Source organism: Lutzomyia longipalpis, chromosome 2 (genome assembly GCF_024334085.1).
Source record: "Lutzomyia longipalpis isolate SR_M1_2022 chromosome 2, ASM2433408v1".
NCBI lineage: Eukaryota > Metazoa > Arthropoda > Insecta > Diptera > Psychodidae > Lutzomyia > Lutzomyia longipalpis.
Genome location: NC_074708.1, coordinates 1,744,984 through 1,765,776, shown reverse-complemented (window position 1 = coordinate 1,765,776; position 20,793 = coordinate 1,744,984). Strand labels below are relative to the sequence as shown.

The window sequence follows — 20,793 nt, the reverse complement described above, 5'->3', positions numbered from 1 at the left end:
AATTCCGCTTAGTTAAATTACTCGATAAATGGGGTACCTAAAACATGGAAAAATTAGCGAATTTGCTGTTAGTGTTGTAAATTGTAGGTCAACGTGGAATAAAATCAACTAAGTCGGATGTTAGAATACAAAATGTGGGGGCTTCGTGTTTCCCTTTTACCTCGAGAATATTGAGAGGGATTTTCCCGTCAAAACCCAGTTGGTGTTCCGCTGTTCAATGGATGATGTTATCTCCACAATAAAGACTAAAAAATTATTTTGTTCAGCCCGTAGAAGCAAAACTTGTTAGTTTTGTAAAACCTAAACTATTTAGTCAATCATCTAGAAAATATTTTAAAAACTATTTTATTCTTCAAGAAATTTTCTCACGAGCTTCTTGAAGAAGCTTTTTTTGCCTATTCTAAGAATAATTAGAATACAGAATATTTATCAATTTTTAAGGCAGCTTTAAATAAATCTATGTTCGTACATACATTATAGATACATTATGTATGTGCTTGTCAATTAACATTCTTATATAGTGCAATATTAATGCAATTTTTCTGACACTTACAAAATTCTCGTTTTCTTCCCACAGCCAATCCAATACAACCATTTAAAATTATATACATTTAGCTAAACTATATGTAATATATATATACACACGATATATATATATATTTTTAAAACATTAACACTAAAACAATTAACAAATAATTTCAATGTAGATTTTTCTTTTTTCAAAAGATCAAAAGGAATGACGAATAGTCGATATATTCTCAATAATAGTTTTGTTAAACTACTATGTAGTATGTACAAATTTAATTCAATTTTATTTATATATATTTTATTTACATAATGCTATTGTGGTGCGACTTTTTCATTTGAATTTTTAACAACAACTACATTATTTGCGGGTTTCTCCAGAAGAAGTGAACAATTCGCTCCTTCGTCCTTTTCCATTATATCTAAGGCCTGTTGGTTCTTTTTGGTGCGTTCCTTTTGGAAGTAGAGTCGAATGTAATAGACGGGGAAAATAACGCATTTACCACCGGGTTCTTCGGCATCTAAGAAAACTCCACGCACAAGTACGGTATTGGCACAATTCATGAGTGCAAGAAGAATAAAGCAAACACCATGGGTTAACCAATCACTAAGGGCTCTCTGATCTGAAAGAACAACAATGTAGAGCTTATTAGGAAAAGGAAGAAATTAAAAATATTTAAGAATGTATTTACCTGGAAGGAAATAGTTATCAAGAAGTTGCCATATACCCCGCCATGCATTAACTGTGCCAATGAAGCTAAAGAATAAAAAGACATCCGCTATGGCAAGTCGCCAAAAGCCAGTTAATTTCTCACATGTCCATCTCATTACGGGCTGTAGTGCAAAAGTGATGAAAACTATTCCATATCCAATAGCCTTTACGAGAAAAAATAATAATAAATAAATAAATAAAAAAAATAATAGTAAATAATGAAAAATAATCTAAAATTGTATATATGAGTTGATTTTGCGTTTGATCTGCAAAATGATTTAGGTATGTAATAATATGATTTACTTTTAACATATGAGATATACTAAGCCAAGTTTGCTGTCGAAAATTTGATTAGATAACAAAAGGCAATCGAATTAATTGAATTTATCACTATGCGACCTCTAAAGTGTGTGGAAGTCACATATATTTCTTTCTATTCAATGTGTTGTACAGTACAGGCAGCAGATCTCCTGTTAAAGTAGGGTAGTAAGTGATATCTTACTTTAATGCTTAAATAATAATTTGTAGGTAGTTTATGAAGTCTTTTTTTTTTAATAAACTAATTATCAGTCAGAATCTGACCCTAAATAAGTCTATACGACCTAATATGTATCATACATGTACCTGTTGACAAATAAATAATGAAAGCTTCGTGCACTTTAGTGTTAATTGCATTTGTCATTATGTAAATGTATCCGTATTGTAGACACTTGTTGTTTTCGAGAGCAAAATCAGCAGTTTTCAAGATGCTGATTATTTATTTGTACAAAGTAATGGAGTTTTCCGTTGGTGAAATAACTCATTTTAAATGTCTCGTCATATGAGACAGTTCTTCTTATAAAGATCATACCATCAGAAGTACATATCTTTTGCTTATTTAGAAGCAAATAATCGTGACAATGATTAAATATGTTATATTTAGCTAATAAATTATTGCCACATTATTTGTTTTTTCTGCTCAAATTTACATACAAATACTATATCATCTAATTCACAATAATATCTCAAGCAACAATCTATTCTTATCTCTTAAGAGAGGGAGAGAAAAAAAAGAAGTTAAATGAAATTTGCCTTTTTGCACGATGCGAAAAGTTAATGTGTACCAACTCATTTTTGAGATTTTTCTTATTTGTAAAAGTTATTTAATACTCAATATGAAAACATACCAATGAGTACCATGCTGATAGTTTAGCATCACTGGGATAGAGAACAAGATCCAGAAATACCCATACGCCACGCCAAACAAATACCACAAGAGATCCAATTATTAGAACGGAGAAACAACAATCAAGAATATAATAGAGTGGTTGGCGAGAACCCTGCAAAAAATAAGGTGGAAAAAAGTAGTTTTTATATTATTTGTCTTAATTTATACGTTCACTGTTTCAGTCAACTAAACTGAGGCAATTTGTATAAGGTTAAGTAATAAAGTAAATTACTGGAGAACTCTGAATTGATATTTGAAAAAATTCTGATCATTTAGATGGAAAATAAAATTAAGAATTATTTAACATTTTTCCAAAATTTCATAATGATCTTACAACATTGAGTTCCCTATACAACGAGGTACTAACTTTTGTGCAAATTTTAAATTATTCATTAAATTGTTGAGCATAATAATCAAGGGGTGTTTATCTGAATGAAAATCTTTAGATTATTCGTCAAAAAAAATTGAATTATTCGTAAAGATTCAGATTATTTGTCGAGATTTTAATTATTTGTTAAAATTCGGATTGTTCTTCAAGAAGACTTAGATTAATCGTAAAGAAGAATCTAATTATTCGTCGAGATTCGGATTATTCGTTCGAGCTCAGTTTATTCATCAAGGAAATTCAGACGATTCGTTCCAAATTCGGATAATTCGTCGTGATAAGGCTGAATAATCGTAATTTTCGCCAGATAAACACCCCTTGAAAATAACTAACATTGGGCCTTATCCAGCGATCAAGAAACCCTTGAGATTCGCTTGAAATCTTGAAATTTCAGTACAAAATTTAAAGATTTCAATGGTTTTTTGGTCGCTGAATAAGACCCATTATGCTCATAAAATTAAAAAGTCGTTCTTTAGGGAATCTACTGTATCTGTTAGGAAGTTATTTGATTTATTATCTTACCGATGTTTTAAACATCGTCTGAACATCAAAATACTCATTTGGTGTATCAATTGAGATTGTAAATGGTGCTGCTGATAGATTCCGAAGAGTTTTAAGGAATGTTAGACACAGTGCTGGTAGGGTGGTGAATAGTAGGACTGTGGAAACTTTTGGTGTTGTATAGGAATCTATTAATTGCCATCCACCTCGCCAGCCATTGATACATATCACCCCATACACAGCCGTATATAGACGGGATATCACATAGAAGGTAATTCGATGATGATTGGGATGGAGTTGTTTTAATGTATCTTGACATAAAGTAAAGACAATGTGACCCACTACACCAATTGTAAGAGATGCATATGCACTGAGTATTGTATTATTGGGAAATAGATACAAATCCATGAGATTCCATGTGCCACGCCAATAGGATATCACAAGGGGTCCCACTACAACGGTGGAAAGGATCGTATCGAGAAAATCTAAAAGAACACCATGGGCATCCTTTGATGGATTGAGTACACCATCTGCTAATCCAGCTGTACTTCCACGCATTTTTGCACTGACAATACTTAAAAAAAAAACTTTCCCCTAAAGTTTTTCTTTTAAATCGCAAAGAGACACTTCACTTTATCTTTTTTTACGTTTATAAAATGATGTAGACATTTTAGTATCTACACTCACACATTCGTTGATTTATTATTGCGGAACTGCTGCTATAATATGTATTATATGCGTATTTGCGAAATTATCCAGTTGCTTTAATCTACTAAATTTGATTATATATATTTTTAATCTTTTACTATACTTATATGTAAACTTTTTACTAAATTTTTGTTGTTCGTTTAATTAAATAAAAAATTGCGTTTAGATAATGTACATTTTAGAGCATCTCTTATGGGGCACTAAATTGCACCAAAAATTATGTTTTTAACACATTGAGGAATATATATTTTTTTTTACATGAAGATTCAACTTCAGATCACTACATTTTCTACTTTTTCTTTCTAATCGTCAATATTGATTGCTTTTATCAATAGAATCATTTTATAATTTTTCCCAGAGAGTTGAACATTTTCTTTTTGCAACATTTTAACTTTTCACTGCTTCACTTTCAATGTACATGGTTTACGATGAATACGATTAAAGCCTCAATATTGGTTTTTTATTGAAGAAGTTCATTGAGAAGATGAAAATATTAACTTCACTTATTCGCTTTTCCTTGCGATCATGTAGATTTTCAACGGACTATAGAGACGCGTTTGCTATTATCAATTTTATCACTCTGACGAGACTCTCAGTGTGTCGACCACTTTTATATGTAACAACACTGAATATTTCGTTTAATTCTCCCTTTATTGGTTCATTTGTGTAGGTGAAATATTGTTGTGGAAATTCTTCATATGAGAGACTTTTTGAGAGATGTATATCAGATGATCTCTATCTCTCCGCATATCATAATCAAAAAAAAAATTCATTGCATCTGTGTGAGTTGAAAATATTGCTATAGTGTTCCGTATTTGCACATGGATTAATGCCATAAAGCTTCTTCTTAAGCTTTGATGGAAGGTCCAATTGTTTGCCAAATGACTGTGACATTTTGTACATATATATTGTAGAGCTTTTCAAGAGGATCTGTATGTATATAATTGACTAGACTATTATATTATCAATTTGAAATTAATTAAGAATGAAAACAATTATTCCAAAAAGGTTCTATCAAAGCCCAGTTTTATGATCTTTTAAAAATCAACGTTAACTTCTAGCTAGAATCTATCAACAGAATCCAACACGAGGCGTCTTTAACAATCGGATAAATTAAAGAAGTTATGGTAACAAAGAAGATAAATATTTTTTTGGAACTAACACGAGATTGTATTTCATAAAGATTAGTTTAAACAACATTTATGAGATATTTCCACGTGGAATATGTTTGCTTTATGTATATAGATTAAATTAAAAAAGAAATTACCTCAATGCGATATCGAGTAGGAAATATAAATGCAACATCTTTGGAATCCATTAGGATGATGTAGGGAGGAGCCAAAGAATTCCTCAGTGATTTTAGAATAAGAAGTGGGATAAGTGTTATGAATGACACAATTACAGCTGGCCATACTCCTGGACCTAAATGCGTACACGCAAATAGAGAAAAAATATGTGTATATAGGCCAAGAAAATTAACTAGAAAATATATAGGGAAAATCAGGAAATTATTCTTACCCAAATGAAGTTCCATCATTGCCCAACCACCACGCCAATGCATAATACTGCCAACGGAGAAGATGTATGTGTACAATTTGGTGACAATGATACGTCTTATTGTCTTCTTAAGTGATTTGTTGCCATTGCTTGGTGGTGAAAATTCTGCATGTAGTGGCTCACGCAGAAGGGCAAATACAGTATGAAGAATACCACCCAAAATGAAGCAATACCAAGCAGGAAATTTATCTGGACGCTGATCCATGTAGTCCCATGTCCCGCGCCAGTGGGCAATTGCAAGGGGTGATATGATAAACCACGAAAGGAGGGTATCGCCAAAATTAAGGAGACGCTTTGTACACTTATCAGGTGATGATGAAAGCCACACAGTGAAGAAGTCACTTCCCATCGGTAAGGGTTCTTTTTCCATTTCTCCGTTCTTCTCTCTTTAATTCTTACGCAACAGTTGGTGCTTTTTAAATGCGTTTTCACTGTGTGGTAAAATAACTAATTTTACTTTATTTATTACAAAATTAATTTTATACAAATTTTTTCTTCAAATTAATTGATTTTTGTGCAAGAAGGTACCTAATTTTCTGTTGAATCTTTTAACAAAGAAAAAGATTGAAATCTTCGTAGAGGGGTGAATTTTACCACCTAATTGAATCGTGGTAATATCAGGCAAATATAGATTTTCTTGAATATTTGTACGTTAATAATTTTACTGTATATTATCTATTTATTATATATATTTAGGATCAAACACCGTTTATTGCAAAGAACACTTCACCACGCACCAATTAATTAAATCACAAGAAAAAGAACAATATATACATAATACGTATATATATAAAGGTCAAGGAAGAATAGTAATAAAATATTATAAGCAACGTCACAGAGGAGTAGGTAAAAGATACAAAAAAAATCCAGACAATATAAGGGAGATTTTGACTTGGTGATGAAGATGATCGAAATGGGTACGGGAGCAAACTGAAAATAATTTGTTGACCACAATTGGATTATATACCGCCAATTTTTTGAATGATGTTGAATATTGTTTCTTATTATTTACCTGATTTGTTTTCACCATTTTATCTACGTAATGTAAGAAGAGAATTTTTTCGCATACACTCTAATAATTTGGATCTACTTGGTAATTGAGAAGATACTCATAATGACACAATTAGTGGGTGGAATTTTGTTTTTTTCTTTTGGGGAAGAAAATGTGAAGTTGTCTTTTTTATTTTTCAAGGGTGGATATTTCCTCAAACACACATGTATATATGGCTATTCAATTCCTTATATTATGAGGTCAGGGAACCATGCAAGAAGCCACATAATTATTGTAATTTTCCACGAATATTCTCTTCACTGGAAATTCCCTTTTACTTTTCCATCGAAGACTATACGCACTCACTGACATATTGGATGAAAAAGGAAAATTTTCTGATGTTGTGAAAATGTATTTCACAAAAAAAATCTCTGGTCTCCCCCCATTCAGAGATCTTGATCTACTTTCTGAAGGAAATTGTGTCCCACACATTACATATAAATATCCTCTCATGTATTCAAGTACCATGTATGATAAGAATTTTTCCAATTGAATGATATCATGTTATGCATCTATGTGGGAAAATTTATGTAATTTCTGCAAAGAATTTTACTTAATTTTGAAGATTTCTCTTTTGACCAAAATTTGGGCTTTTTAGTGAATTCTAAAATATTAGGTAATATAAGAATTTTTTTTACTTACTTTTGGTTTAATCATGAAAAATATGTTCATATTCCTGATCATATTGACTATTTGAGTCACTGTTAACATTTTTTGTTTCACTATAGTTCGATTTAGTTGTAGTATTTGTACTGGATTGTACACCAATTAGTAGCACAGTGTTATGATTATTATTTGCATTGAAAGATTTTTTAATTTCATCCTGTTTCTTTCTGCGTTCCTTTTGGAATAGTTGTCGAATGTAATAAACTGGGAAAACCACACACTGTCCTGCTGGTTCCTCAGCATCAATGTATACACCACGGAGTAGGACGGAGTTGGAACAATTGAGAAGGGCAAGAAGAATTAGGGAAACTCCATGTGTAATCCAGATATTTTCAATTTGTAATTCTGGGAGGAAGAATAAGTCGATGGTGGCCCAAACACCACGCCAAATGTTAACTGTTCCAATGAAACTGAGTGTCAGGAATATATCGGTGGCTGCTACACGCCAAAATCCATTAAGACGTTCACAGATCCACCTCATAATGGGTTGAATGGCAAAAATTACAGCTACAGTTCCATATCCAATTATCTGTTTAAGAAAAAAAAAGGAAAATTAAATTTAATTATTTTGCCAAAAGTGATTAAATTAACTATTAAATTAATTCACGTGACAGTACTACATATAGTTTAGTATTTATTTCACGGAGAGACGTAAATAAAATTCCGTAAAAGAACAGCTCTAATTGTGAAAACACAAGTGCTAGAATTGGGTTTTTCTCTTGTTTTTACTTATATGCGGAAAATAATATATATTTTATTGACTTAAGAAATGAAAACAAAGAGCTTTACATGTTTAGTGTCAGTATGTATATAAAAGAAAACTTACAAGTGATGAATATGTTGATAGGTGCTTATCATTTGGAAATAGAAGAATATCTGTAAGGAGCCATAGGCCACGCCATACAAAAACAACCAGAGTACCAACGAAGAGAACGGAAAATACGCAATCAAGTACGTATAGTCCTGGTTTGTGGATACTTTTAACACGAAATCTCGTTGGGAATATAAAGGCAGAATCTTTGTAGTCCATAATGATGACAAATGGTGGTGCTAGGGTATTTCGCACACAACGTATACCCACGAGAACGATAAATGTTGCAGTAGTTACGGTGATTGCTGTCGTGATTGTATGTCCAAAATGTAAATCAAGAACTGCCCATCCGCCACGCCATTGAAGGATGCAGGCAACACTGAATACATAGGTGTAGATTTTGCTAATGACAAAATGCTTAATTGTACGGCAGATGGACGTTGATCGTTCAACATTTGAAAATTCCTCATGGAGAGATTCTCGTAAGAGTGCAAAAGCTGTATGAAGAACACTTCCAAGCAGGAAGCAATGCCATGGAGGAAAAATTTCCTCATAGTGATCCATAAAGGTCCATGTCCCACGCCAATGGGCAACAGCTAAAGGTGTGATAATTAAAAGGGATACAATTGTATCGCTTAGGTGCAAGAGACGTTTTAACCAGCGATTTGGATATGAGAGATTATCTTTTGATTGCCCATCAATGGATAATTTTTTGTCCTCCTCCATATCTATCACTATATCCTTCCAAATTATCGCACTATAATTCGTTTTTATTGGCCACAACGAGTGTTTCGGTATCCTTTTTTTTCCTACCACATAGTTTATCAATCATAAAATTTATGGTAGATAATTCACATTTGTTTTTTTTATGTATATAGCGCCTTAATTATATATGTGTATAAATAGTAAAGGAACTTCAACACTATATTATTTATTATTTTCACATAGTTTTTTTTTACTTTTACAAGGGGTAAAGAAAAAAAATTGCGTTGAACATTTTTATTTGGATTTTTTTCTTCTGATATCCTTTTGGTGGATGTTTTTCGTTCAAAGGACGAAGACTGACTGATTTGTGGCATTCCATTAGATTAGCTTCAACAACCGCAGTGAATCTTAAGGGTGGCAATGATTCTCAGTAGGGTTGGAAATATATTTGTTGTGTGGGTGGTATTTATGGGTATGCATATGGCTATAAGGATATTAATTGAAACCGAATGGTTGGACAAGAATTCTTTATACCATGAAGATATCAAAATGGCTCGATTCAATTGCACAGGTATATAAGTAAATTTCTCAATTAAAATTAAATATTTTTGCTTATTTTTTCTTATTTAAATTTCATCATATTCCTCTACTAATCATAATTTCGTATCCACGTTGGAGTATCCTCTTAGATGTTTACTCTTTCCTTGATGAATGACTTACATCCCTGATTGTCTACTCATTATCGATTGAAAGGACAAAGAAAGACATTAGAGACATTTAAAAAAAAGCAAGATTAACTTTATTAAATTAATTTTATTTTTTAATAAATAAATAAATAATAGATAAAGGTGTATGCAGTGAATTCGAAATATTCGTTGTGTAATTAATAGCATTTATCTATTCCTAAACCTTTACATCTTAACTATTTTATAAATATACATAGGTATAAGTTATGTAAAATTATGCTTTTTTTAAAAATAAATATTAGGATAATACAATACTTTGAATTTGGCAAGAATAAAGGAAATTTCCAAATAGGAAAATCTGATAGTAATTTTTTAAATTTATTTAAATATTATTGTTAAGAGAAACTTTTCTTTTATTGTTCCTTTCAAATTATTTGTAGTTCAAAAGTAATTGAAGGATAAGGTTTTTCTTAAATCCTTCTGAGTCTTCTAATTAATTGAAACAGTTTGCAATTTTCATATTAAATTAATTATAATTAAAAGATAGACCTATTAGATATTTCATAGATCAGTTATATCTATATACATACATAATACCAACATTTCTTTCCTTTAACAATTAACAATAGGATTTTTCATCACTATAATAGAATATTAATATTCTTGGAAGATTTTTAATATCTCTTTTATTAGCTTATTAGAAAGTCACTTTAATTTAGGTAATTGAGGACTTCAAGTACTTATTTATTTTTTTCTCATTAGAATTCATTTCATACTTGATTTTGAGCTTTCCTGGTAACTTTAGGGATTGCAGGTAATTTAAACATTGTCGTTTTTTTCTTCTCCTTTGATGTGTCGGTATTTAAATTGTTGATATTTTCACAAGTTGCATTTTCTTCCGTGGTTTTTTCTATGTCATGAAACTGGGTGTGGATGAGTTTGTTGGAATAAAAGAAAAATTTATGGAAAGAAAAAGAAACATATTAATTATGTTATAAATACTGTATATATATGTGCAATGAATATGTATATATTATATACTTCTGATAATGAAATTCGTGGTACAGCAATTTCTTCAGGAAACCTCCATGGTTTTCGGAAATTACCCTGTCCATTTTTCCATTCGATGTAACCAAGAGCAGCCTTTTTGAGATCCTTAATCATTCGCGGACCTAGTGTATGCGTAACTTTATTCACTAGCCATGGTGGTAGAGCACCTTGTGGATCACAATGGGCAACATAGCTTAAGATACATTTATTATTTTTCGATCGTAACACGAAACCAGTCAAATGAGATGTAGCACGAACATAGCCTTTTCGCGGTGGCCAGTCACGATGGGTGACTGAGCGTGATATGAGCATTTGTTCTCCATGTGGTCCTGTATCTAGCCACGAGCGCATTAGGACAAAATCACGTGGTTTTAGGGGTGGTGGACAGCTCACTGGCAAAGAGAAAGAAGCAATTACTTTTTGAATAAATTCATAAATTGGAAAAGGTAATCAAGAGAATTTTTTTAGGTCTTACTTGCATAGTATCCAACATCATTGTTCACATTAACAATGCCGATTTCTTCGCTTGCCAACATATGGGTATCCCAAACACGTCTATAGTCGGGATCATGTAAAACATCGAATAGTGTATCCGATGTGATATCATCAAATAATGTGTTAATTTTCACCATGTGAAAATTGCATCCAGCCACTGAACGTGTCCAAACTTCCGTATTGGCTTTTGAGAGTTCCAGTGACCAGCCTTCGTTATCATCCACGAGGCACTTGAGCATCTCAAAGTCGGTGTCGTCAGCAATACGAGCCATAATCTTATCGTTTGCTCGACACACAAAAAAATCACAATTCCTCGAGTAAATATTAGTAGAGAATATTTCATATATAAATAGCTCGATATCAGGCCCGACTGTGATGGGGAAAAATTACCCGAAGATTGTCGATTGAAGTGAATTTTCCACTCTGGCTGGCCGTTCTATGTACGTCGAATTCTTTTAATCAGTTTTCTTCTCACCACACTGCACCGTTTTTCATACATAAAAAGTTCTTCTTCAAGTTCTACGTGTATTCTTACTGTAAATATAGGTATTTCAATTGCATTTTGTAAATAGCCGTGTATGTATTTTACTAAGTTGTTCCTTCCACTCTCAACAAATGGAATGCAACGAAAGCACTATAATTATTGATTAAAATATCGTAGGCTTTTATCTTTGAGTATATTTGAGTTTAATCCTCTAATATTGTGTAAAATTCATAATATAGTAATATTTAGCTTTAGTTAACAAGTAGTTTTAGTGATAATTTTATTTGTTTCTTTTCTTTTCATAAATTGAAAGACTAAAAATTTGGAAATGTGTGTGTTTTTTCACTTGGTAAAAAAATTCACCCTTGGTTATGTTTTTGCCAACTCAATGCTTTACAGCGATATGTTTTCTTCATATTTTCACACAATATTTTGCACTTGAACCATGTTTTTTAAGTAAAATAACAATTTATACGTGTGATTGAACTCACAGTTATTATTATTGAAATTGATAAAAGCGCTATGGAATTTAAGGATTTATGTAATATGGGGTAGTTATTTGTGTAAAATATTCTTACAGCTGCAGCACATACTGACTCTCTCAGAGAAGACCCTAAGAAAAAGCTCTCTTGTCAATGCTTCTGCGCAAGTTTCTGCTGTAACTTTAGGGGAAAATATTCTGCATATTAACAGGGTTACTCACAAAAATTGCTTGTTTATTTATTTTATTAATTATTTCGTCAGTTTATTTAATTAAAGATTAAGTGTATTAAATTAGATAAATTTTTAAAAAATAGTAGGTATAGGTATGTGAATTTAAATTTAAAAAAAAAAAGATATTTTCCTTTAAAATTAAGTCATTTAACTTTTCCTTCAATAGGATAGAATACATCACACGTTGTATCTCCTCCTATTCTTACCAGAGTGCGGAGTACTAAACTTCTAATTAAAGAATTCATTGGGAAATACGTAAAGTCATCGGTTTCTTTTACAATAAAAATGCAAACAGCAAATGGGCATGGTATTGATTCGGGATCATCTGAGTTGAATGGAAAAATTATTGAATGGCTTCAATGGGATAAGGTAATAATGAGCTTTAATTGCGCAATTTGATAACCACCAATTCGGTTAATGATAAAATAATTAATTATTTTGAATAGAATGAAACAACTTTAACGGAAATTCAAAAATTAGTTGAAGACTCTGAATGGGAGAAGCTCAAACTTCTCCTTCTGACACGATTGTCATTTGGAACTGCTGGCCTCCGGGGTGCTATGAGGGCTGGTTTTAATGGTATGAATGAACTTGTTGTTCTTCAAACAGCCCAGGGATTGCTTAAGTACATTCAAGAGTGCTATCCATCGATTGAGGATCAAAAAAGGGGTGTTGTGTTTGGTTTCGATGGAAGGCACCAGAGTAGACGTTTTGCCGAAATATCTGCATCAATTTTTCTCCAAGCAAAAATCCCAGTTTTCTTGTACAGTAAAACTGTGGCCACACCAATGGTGCCATTTGCTGTGTTTGAGAAGAAATGCCTAGCTGGTGTTATGGTGACAGCTTCGCATAATCCCAAAAATGATAATGGCTACAAAGTTTATTGGACAAATAGTGCACAAATAATTTCACCACATGACAAAGGTATACAAAAGTATATAATGGCAAATTTAGCACCTTGGCCAACAAGTTGGAATGTTGATCAACTAAATTCCCCACTTCTAAGTGATCCCTACGACGAAATGTTTGCATTGTACTTTGAGAAGTTGGCAAAAGTCATTCCCAGCACTTTAATTCACAATTACAATGCAAAGAGCCATGTGAAGTTTGTCTATTCAGCAATGCATGGTGTAGGGTGGCCATTTATTGAGAAAGCTTTCACCATTGCTGCCCTTAACACTCCCATTGCCGTGGTAGAGCAGCGGGATCCAGATCCGGAATTCCCAACAGTACAATTTCCAAATCCCGAAGAGGGTAAATCGAGTCTTGTACTTTCCATAAAGCTCGCCAATGAATCACAGTGTGATGTCATCTTGGCCAATGATCCCGATGCCGATAGATTGGCGTGTGCTGAAAAGAATCCCGAAACGGGTGAATGGAAGGTTTTCACGGGAAATGAATTGGGTGTACTGCTTGGATGGTGGGCAATTGAATGCTATAAGAAAGTTCATTCAACGACTAAACTAAGTGATTGCTATTTGCTAACAAGTACAGTGAGTTCAAAGATGTTAGCAGCTGTGGCACGAGCTGAAGGATTGCAATTTATTGAGACACTCACGGGATTCAAGTGGATGGGAAATAAATCCGTGGAACTCATTCAGCAGGGAAAAAAGGTTCTTTTTGCATTTGAAGAAGCAATTGGCTTTATGTTTTCACCAACTGTACTCGATAAGGATGGTGTTAGTGCTGCATGCCATTTAGCCACAATGGTATGCTACTTAAAGCAAGAAGAGAATAAGTCACTAATGAAGAAATTAGAGGATCTCTATCACAAATATGGCTATCACTACACAATAACATCGTACTTTATTTGCTATGATCCACAAGTTATTATTAAAATCTTTGAGAGGATTCGCAATTTTTCCGGTGAAGGAACTGTAAGTGATAAAGAGATTTCATTTTCTTTTCATATGCTAAACTGAAAATAATTATTTTTTTGTCAAGTATCCTACATCAATCCTCAATGGGACGTATCCAATTAAATATGTGAGAGATTTAACAACGGGCATTGATACATCTCAACCAAATGGAAAAGCAACTCTACCAGTCAGCAAAAGTTCACAAATGATAACATTCACCTTTGATAATGGCACTGTTGTCACCCTTCGAACTTCAGGAACTGAACCAAAAATTAAATATTACGCAGAAATGTGTGCACAACCCACTCAAGAGTAAGTCGTTTTAATTATTTTTTTTATTGAGTTTTAATTTTTAAAAAAATCTGTTTTGTTTAAAAACAATTTGTAGTAATTGGAGTGAACTTAGGAGTACACTGAGTGAGATGGTTGATGGAATTCTGCAAGAACTACTTCAGCCAGCAAAGCATAATTTAATACCAAAACAAGATTAGATGGTAAAATTATTGAATTAACGAACAAAATTAGTAAGCACCTACCTTATGCTCCAACAAGCTGAGGGCTTAGAATCAACGAAGATTTAGAAGAAGAAGAAAAAGACAAAAAACTTTCAAAAATCTAATCTCTTATTACACCTTTACAGTTATATATATTTTAAAATATATATTGCTAATTTGTTCTCATTGTATATATTTTTTTTAAATATATTTTGCAAATTCCTAAAATAGAACAACTAAAAATATAAAATTAATTTTGCTGAAAATTATGTATGTGTGTGTACAAAATCTGATAGTTACATGGAAATGTTGCATTTAATTAGATTTTTATGATATAATCAATAAAATATATATTATTCTGAGTGTAGGTACTTATTTATATATATTGTTGGAAGTCAAAAAAAATAAAGAACAAATTTTGTCTCTCAAAATATGTAAATAGATTTTTTTTTATTTATTTCTTTGATTTTTGCATTCAAATTTCAAACAAAAATAATTTTATTAAAATTGATTTTCTTTGTCTGAAATTCACTAGTCAGACAGACTTAAGATTCCTTAAGAAAGACCCAAGTTTTCTTAAGATTATTTAAGTTTTATAAAGAATGTCTTAAGTTTTCTTAAAATTCCTTAAAAAAAATAAAGATTTCTTAGGAAAAAATTAAGATTCACAAGCGAAACTTAAGATTTATTAAGCTAATCGAGCAAAATGCATTTTTTAATGATTTTTACGAATTTTGATGCCCGAAGGCGATCAGAAAAAATCATCGAAAAATGTGTATTTAGCTCGAATCTAAGTAATTGAAGAAATCTTAAGTATCGCTTAAAAAAACGTAAAAGTCTTAATTTTTCTTAGGAAAGTTTTAGGTTTTTCTTAAGAAATCTTGAGGATTCTTATGAAAACTTAAGTATTCTCAATAAAACTTAAAGAATGCTAAGTCTATCTGACTCATCTGACTAGTGAATTTCACCCTTTGCCAATGATTGGTCAATGGTTTTACTCATAAAGTATCAAGATTCTCATTTTTTCTATCAGATCTTTAGCTAAAAAAAAATTGCGATCTCTTAGAAAGAATTTTTTTCTGAAAATTTGGCTAACATCACAACCTTGTTTTGTTTTCTTGCGTAAACAACTTTCCTCTAAACTTCCTATGAAGATTGCAGATCTATTTAGGAATTTATAAGTTCTTGCTCAAGTACTTAATACTTCCATTTCCGTTACTTTTCTTTTAAATTTTTTAAGCATTAACTAACACTGGACAACTTCTTCCACCTTTAATTCTTTTTAAAAGTAATTGCTTTTCTACTTACTACTTATTTATCTAACTTCTCTATAGTTCTAACTTTGGTTCCTATCCATCACCAGAATTTATTTTTATTTAGTAAATCCTTTTTTAATTTTGGAGAGATTAAGCTTTAAGAGAAACATGAGATTGATGGTCCTTAAGTTTCTCCCAATTTTGGCGATTGTCATCAATTGTATTGAGACAAATGGCTGTTTCGGGAAATATATTAGCTAGAATTTCAAAAGTTGGTCTCACAACTGTGGCAATAAATTCAATTTGTAGCTCTGGAATGCATGCCTTCTGACGATCCATCATATCTGGTGGTGAGATTCCCATTTCTTTCTCCAAATCACCCTGATGAAAGAATTCCTCATAGACGAGTTCCTAGCAAGATTGATATTTTTTTTTTAAATTAAATTTTAAATATTTAAAGTTTGTTTTTTTCGAACTCACAGCAACAAATTGCGTTGTTGGCCAGGGTTTAATTTGGTCACTCAGGTCACAACAGGTCATCATGAGTGATAGGAGTAGCATTGGGTTTCCCTTAAGATTCCCTGGGGTCAATTGACGTAAATTTGCAAGAATACGAAAGTGTTGTGCTAAGTCTGTGGCTAATATTAATTCACCAATCACATCGATGCATTCCTTAAATTGATCGTTGTCAAGTGAATCGAGTATCTTGCAGCTGGCATCATTAAGTATACAAATCGCCTGTGAGAGATGATGCCTCTCATTGACACTTCCCTCAGAACTGTAGAGTTTTGCCAGAGAACTCCGGGATTGTTTTTGATATGAATTATTTGTCCCACGATGATCTAAATCATGACACAGGCAAGCCACAAGGAATGCAAGAAGATGTAATTCACTGCAATTATTGATTAATTTTTTGTTATCGTTGAATAGACGAAAAAAAAAGAAATCTTTTAGGGAAAACTTACGTTACAATTCCTCGTTCGATTAATTTTAAATTCTTAAATAGGCAAAAGCCAAAATGTGTCACAGAGAATGCATGTGTCCAATTGTGATACGGCATATCCCTGTAGCCCTTTTGTACCAGCAAAAGGAATTGGAGGAGTTTATCTTTTGGTATTTTGTATTTTTCAATAATCAACAAGTTGTTGAATATTTCAAAGGACATGTGTATTGATGAGATTTTATCAATATCCCGTGGACAGTATTGGAATGAAGCGAATTCTTCCAAATTTATTTTAATTCGACTATTCTGCAAATCGTGATAAATTGATTTCATATCTTCTTCCGGTACCTGAAAATATTCAAAGAAAATTTAATTTAAAAAAAATCTTTAATTTATATTTAACAAAAAAAAATTTTTTAAAGGACCTTCATGTGATGAAGAAGTAATTCTTGTGATAGCTTATGTCGAGCCTCTGCTTTTTGTACATGCTCATGGACAAGGGCATGCATTATACTTATACCACAGTAAATGGAAAATGCAGTTGCAATTTCTTCGTCACATTTATCAAAATGAAAACCATCTATCTGGAATTAATATTAATAAAAGAAAAATTGTAAATTTAAATACTTTCTTAGCTTGTAATTTACTTAAATTAACATGATTTTAAAGTAAAATTCACTCACTTTATTACACAACTGAGCCACACCAATAATATTTTCTTCGTCACAAATGGGAAAACAGAGAATATTTCTATTTGGACGAAAGAAAAGCAAAATTCAAAATTTAAGAAAATTCTCAATTAAATTCAAAAGAAAAATTTTATTAAAAAAATTCTTCTAACCTTGTTTTAAATCCCGTCAATTCATCAACACCTTTGTAAAAGAGTGGATGTTGATAGGCATTCCGAATATTAAGAAGTTTCCCCGTCTTTACCACATGTCCCGCAATACCTCTTCCATTTTCAATACGTAACTCCTCAGATACTTCATCTCCATCGAATACCTTTGAGACAAGTTCCCCGGTGGATTTATCAATGAGGAAAAGAGAACAACGCTCAGCTTTAGCCAAGTCCTTTGCCTCCGTCATTACGCTTCTCATCAATTTCCCCAAATCACCTTTAATGGGAAAGAAAATATAGAAATGAAATTGCTTAATTGTAGCTCATAAAATTTACGGGAAAAATATTTTTTATATGTACATAATCGTTATATATTTCTGCTTTAGTCACATGCTATGTATTCAAGGGGTGTTTATCTGAATGAAATTATTCGGATCTTCGTAAATATTCGGTTTATTAGCCCAATATTCGAATGATTCGCCAAAGATATCAAAATATCTGTTTTTATGGTTTTTAGTCTTGAAATATTTCAGCTTGAGAAGCAGATGACTAAAAAATATTTATTTTCCCAAAAAAGGTGTAAATTCGAGCCGAAAAGTAGTTAATTTAAAGCCCAAAAAATGAGTAATTTCATGTCAAAAAATAACTAAATTCAAACTTAAAAATATTATTTGACTTTTAGTCGTAAAAACACAGATTTAGGAGCAAAAACCTGAAAAATGTTTAATGTCAACCCAAAAGGGATTAAAGTCGAGCCCAAAAAGGACTAAATTCAAGCCTAAAAGTAGTAAATTCAAAGCCGAAAAAGTACTAAATTCGTTTTTTTCATTTCGAATTATTTGATTTTTAGTAAGAGATGTTTAAATGTTTAAAATGTCGAATGTTTAAAATTCGAATGATTCGTTAAAAAAAACCAAAATATTCTACAGATAAAAACCTCTTGTATGTATTTGTCGTATTTGGAAAACGCTTTGTTTGAAAAAGGAAAAACATAACTGATGGGTAATACATTGCAGCTAAAAAAATCTATATGAGAAAATGATTGAGCTGATTTGGCATGCAAATCGGTCAGTTAAAAATTGAATGGATCAATAAGTATTTTCATACAGCAGTATGACTATAAATTCAAGGTGTTTATAGTTTTTCTCTACCTAGACTTCTTCATATAAAAATTATATTGTGAACATAGAGATAAAAAAATTTGTGTCCGTTCTAACAATTTGTTTGATTCCAAATTATATGTTGTATACTCGGCAAAATTTTCTTTTAGCAATTTTCTCTTTCAATACATATGTATAGTTTTATTGAATTTCTCGTCTTACAAATTCCACACATTAATTAAAAGTTGAAATATGAATGGAGTATGTGTGAGTTTTTGCTTTGTTATGAATGGACTTTTAGAAAGATTGAAAGGCTACCTACATATATATGTAAATTGATAGATAGGTAGAAATATAATGGATTATTGAATATTTTATTCACTATTGTTTTGTGCAATGGAAAATTTTATTATTTTTTTGAGGGGAATTACTAGTCCTTTGTACATACCAACTTTTCCCAGAAGACGTCGAGCAACTTGCAAGAGATTTTGGCATTGTCCCCTCACGCGTTTTTCTTCGAATAACTCAAAGGAAGTTAGTAAATGACCAAGAATGTATCTGAAAATAGAAAAAAAGCTCTTTTATTGATCTTGAATTTTACAAATATTTACAAAAAAACTCACGTAAATACTTCCGAAATGCTTTTTTCATAGATTTCACGTTTTTTGATGATTTCTTCTTCGGTTACAATACAAACAAGAAGAGCAACTTGGTTTGCATTGCTATCGCATTTTATTGTGGGATGATTAATGGTGAAAAAGAGAATATTCTGATCTTGGCTAATTATCTGCAAGATAGATAAGAAAAAATGTATAGAATTAATTAACTATTTTACTAATCAGTTATTATTAGATCTTCAATCTAATGCCTCTAATTGCAATTTCCCATTTCATTGATTAGGAAAATGGTGAATTTTACTATTTAATATTGTTTTTTTTACTAACCTTCGCGATCATTTCGGAAAGATCGTTGTCTCTATCGTTGCGTGAAAATTCGGTTTTAGTAATATTTCTAATAAAATCTGATGTAATCTGTATGAAGAATAAAAAATGTTCAAAAATATCATTTTGACCCAATTAGAATGAAAATTTTAACTATTTAATTCGTCTAATAATTGAACTTACCGAAAATCTAAATTCTTTCTCTAAAATTCTTTCACCCACTACTTGTAGTATACCCTCATCACTTGTAGGTATCAGTGGTATAAGGAATACCACAGATGCATTGGTAATGTCCTTCAGCTTTTATTTGTATAGCATAGAAGAAGATAAAGTGTGTAAATAAAATTTTATAATATTGCACAGCAGTGCATTTGTGACGCTGAATGTGCTATTTTATTGAAAAGTTCAAATAAAAAAAAAACTTTTTATGTTGAGTTATGAAACTTGCATGAAAAATCGATTTTAATTTAAAATGACCCACCCTAATAGTTAATTGCTTGGAAAGAAAAAAAAATCTTGATATAAATTTAGATCAAATTGTGGGAGAATTTTTTCTCTGTTGATGCACTCTCATAGTATAATTATACATATATATTTGAGAGTGAGCAGATAAGACAAACTGATATGAAAATTTTTAATCATTGGATATAATTTTTTTCCAAAAGCAATATAACTCACATATCTATTCACAATGCATTGTAATTGGAGAGAATCAGTTCCGGCACTCGATAGCTCCTCAATAAATTTATAGGGATTCATTTTCCGCTGATTTCTTCACCGACCACTACATACACTAATTTGTTTCCAAACAATGCCTAATGAGCTAAGAGCCGTCACTAAACTTTAGCTTTTTTTTTCACTTCTTCTTCACCAACTCGTGAGATTTCTCCACAACTCACACGAATTTTCCGAAGCACAAATAATTTTATTATAGCTACACCGGTAATCTCTGCGGTGTTAAGTGTTGGAGTAATCCAAGTTTAATTCATCAGAAGGAAAAGTTTGTAGTTTCAACGCTGAAGCATCTACAATAATAAAAAATATATCAGCAGAGAGTACCTATATTTTCTTCGACACATAACACACGAATGTGAGAGGAGAGAAT

The 20,793-nt window shown here is 31.6% G+C and overlaps 6 protein-coding genes across 15 annotated transcripts in view; 2 read left to right on the top strand and 4 right to left on the bottom strand.

Moving 5' to 3' along the window:
• The window catches only part of LOC129788534 (phosphopentomutase), a 26,129-nt gene extending 11,086 nt beyond the window's left edge, over positions 1–15,043 (top strand). Inside the window, exons 1-6 of one of the 7 annotated variants that reach the window (XM_055824675.1) lie at positions 11,529–11,605; positions 12,124–12,349; positions 12,424–12,626; positions 12,704–14,134; positions 14,202–14,428; positions 14,505–15,043. In XM_055824675.1, coding sequence (XP_055680650.1) covers positions 12,543–12,626; positions 12,704–14,134; positions 14,202–14,428; positions 14,505–14,607 — 1,845 coding nt within the window. In that variant the 5' untranslated portion in view covers positions 11,529–11,605; positions 12,124–12,349; positions 12,424–12,542 and the 3' untranslated portion in view covers positions 14,608–15,043. Of the gene's footprint in view, positions 1–11,504; positions 11,606–11,697; positions 11,893–12,123; positions 12,350–12,423; positions 12,627–12,703; positions 14,135–14,201; positions 14,429–14,504 lie in introns of those variants that run through there. The other 6 variants (XM_055824672.1, XM_055824679.1, XM_055824677.1 and 3 more) reach the window with 6 other exon arrangements.
• Positions 1–20,793, top strand: part of LOC129788540 (cytoplasmic dynein 2 light intermediate chain 1) — a 38,588-nt gene that overhangs the window by 11,026 nt on the left and 6,769 nt on the right. The gene's annotated exons all lie outside the window — the stretch shown is intronic.
• Positions 789–6,527, bottom strand: LOC129788539 (uncharacterized). Of its 4 annotated transcripts, none has more exons than XM_055824709.1 (6): positions 6,124–6,527; positions 5,557–6,042; positions 5,306–5,460; positions 2,404–2,556; positions 1,218–1,401; positions 789–1,148 (listed from the first exon to the last, which is right to left on the bottom strand). In XM_055824709.1, exons 2-6 carry the CDS (start codon positions 5,963–5,965, stop codon positions 841–843), a joined length of 1,209 nt encoding a protein of 402 aa, XP_055680684.1. In that variant the 5' UTR covers positions 5,966–6,042; positions 6,124–6,527; the 3' UTR covers positions 789–840. The 4 variants fall into 4 exon arrangements, with proteins under 4 accessions (XP_055680684.1, XP_055680683.1, XP_055680685.1 ...); XM_055824708.1 differs by having other exon boundaries at positions 5,557–6,026; XM_055824710.1 differs by having other exon boundaries at positions 5,557–6,051; positions 6,124–6,407.
• On the bottom strand, positions 6,617–8,849 carry LOC129788347 (uncharacterized). The gene has a single exon (XM_055824314.1). The coding sequence runs from the start codon at positions 8,847–8,849 to the stop codon at positions 8,112–8,114; it is 738 nt and encodes a 245-aa protein (XP_055680289.1). The 3' UTR covers positions 6,617–8,111.
• LOC129788541 (START domain-containing protein 10-like) lies at positions 9,907–12,075 on the bottom strand. The gene is made up of 4 exons (XM_055824713.1): positions 11,907–12,075; positions 11,040–11,429; positions 10,556–10,956; positions 9,907–10,437 (listed from the first exon to the last, which is right to left on the bottom strand). The coding sequence occupies exons 2-4, from the start codon at positions 11,329–11,331 to the stop codon at positions 10,285–10,287; spliced, it is 846 nt and encodes a 281-aa protein (XP_055680688.1). The 5' UTR covers positions 11,332–11,429; positions 11,907–12,075; the 3' UTR covers positions 9,907–10,284.
• On the bottom strand, positions 14,722–20,793 carry LOC129788533 (cGMP-dependent 3',5'-cyclic phosphodiesterase-like). The gene is made up of 11 exons (XM_055824671.1): positions 20,367–20,793; positions 19,872–19,988; positions 19,692–19,778; positions 19,371–19,534; positions 19,196–19,305; positions 17,651–17,924; positions 17,493–17,559; positions 17,235–17,393; positions 16,832–17,157; positions 16,347–16,758; positions 14,722–16,277 (listed from the first exon to the last, which is right to left on the bottom strand). Exons 1-11 carry the CDS (start codon positions 20,445–20,447, stop codon positions 16,017–16,019), a joined length of 2,058 nt encoding a protein of 685 aa, XP_055680646.1. The 5' UTR covers positions 20,448–20,793; the 3' UTR covers positions 14,722–16,016.